The following is an 888-nucleotide window of genomic DNA, read 5'->3' as shown; positions in this document are numbered from 1 at the left end:
ACTAGTGAGGTGTGTTGTCACGGAAGCCAAATGAAGAAAATCATTTAAGGGAGAGAATAATCCATTGTGTCAAATGCTGCAGATAGGCCAGGTGCGGTGGCTCACTCATAATCCTACCACTTTGGGAGGCTGAGGCAGGAGGATCACTTTAGGCCAGGAGTTCGATACCAACCTGAGCAAGAGCAAGACCCCATCTCTACAAAAAATAGAAAAATTAGCTGGGCATGGTGGTGCATGCCTGTGGTCCCAGCTATGCGGAGGCCGAAGCAAGAGGATTATTGAGCAGTTTGAGGCTGCAGTAAGCTATAATGACGCCGCTGCACTCTAGCCTGGGAAACAGAGTGAGACCCTGTCTTAAAAAAAAAAAAAAAAAATGTTGCAGATAGGTTGAATAAGATGAGGACTAAGAACTGACCATTGGATAGAGCATGATCTCTAATTCTCCCCTGCTGTATAATGAAATATCTTGCTCTTTTTCCCCCAGGTTGTAGCAGATACCAATATAAGTGCCATAGCAACTCAGCTTGAAAACATGTCTACAGGCTACCACCTTGGTTCACCCACAGCCGAACACCATCCAGAAGACACAGAGTGAGTATTCTGGATGCAGAGGGCCTGCTATGTGCGTGGGCAAAGCTCTTGAGAACTTTTCCAGATACTAAAGTGGTACTCTCTAAAGCAGAAGGAGGGGAAGGTGCACATTGCTTTTTCTAATTCCTAGAGAATCTCCAAAAAGCACCAGGGTTCTCTTATTTCTCACAAGGCTTTGCTCCACCATATGAGTTCTTAAAAGACCATTGTTGTAGGGCCTGCACACACACTGCATGTGGTCACTTTGACATGGTGCCTATGCCTTCTTCCCTAAGAAACCACAGATTTATAGCCCAG

The 888-nt window shown here is 45.5% G+C and overlaps 1 protein-coding gene across 1 annotated transcript in view; it reads left to right on the top strand.

Annotated features, from left to right (window-relative positions):
* The window catches only part of INADL (InaD-like (Drosophila)), a 339,614-nt gene extending 338,986 nt beyond the window's left edge, over positions 1–628 (top strand). Inside the window, exon 38 of the mRNA XM_012639332.1 lies at positions 485–628. Coding sequence (XP_012494786.1) covers positions 485–595 — 111 coding nt within the window. The 3' untranslated portion in view covers positions 596–628. The remainder of the gene's footprint in view (positions 1–484) is intronic.
* The last annotated feature ends 260 nt before the right edge of the window (positions 629–888 follow it).

Source organism: Propithecus coquereli, unplaced genomic scaffold (genome assembly GCF_000956105.1).
Source record: "Propithecus coquereli isolate 6110/MARCELLA unplaced genomic scaffold, Pcoq_1.0 Scaffold14, whole genome shotgun sequence".
NCBI classification, from domain to species: Eukaryota; Metazoa; Chordata; class Mammalia; order Primates; family Indriidae; genus Propithecus; species Propithecus coquereli.
Note: the sequence above shows the minus strand (reverse complement) of the source record. Positions and strands in the feature narration are given on the sequence as shown.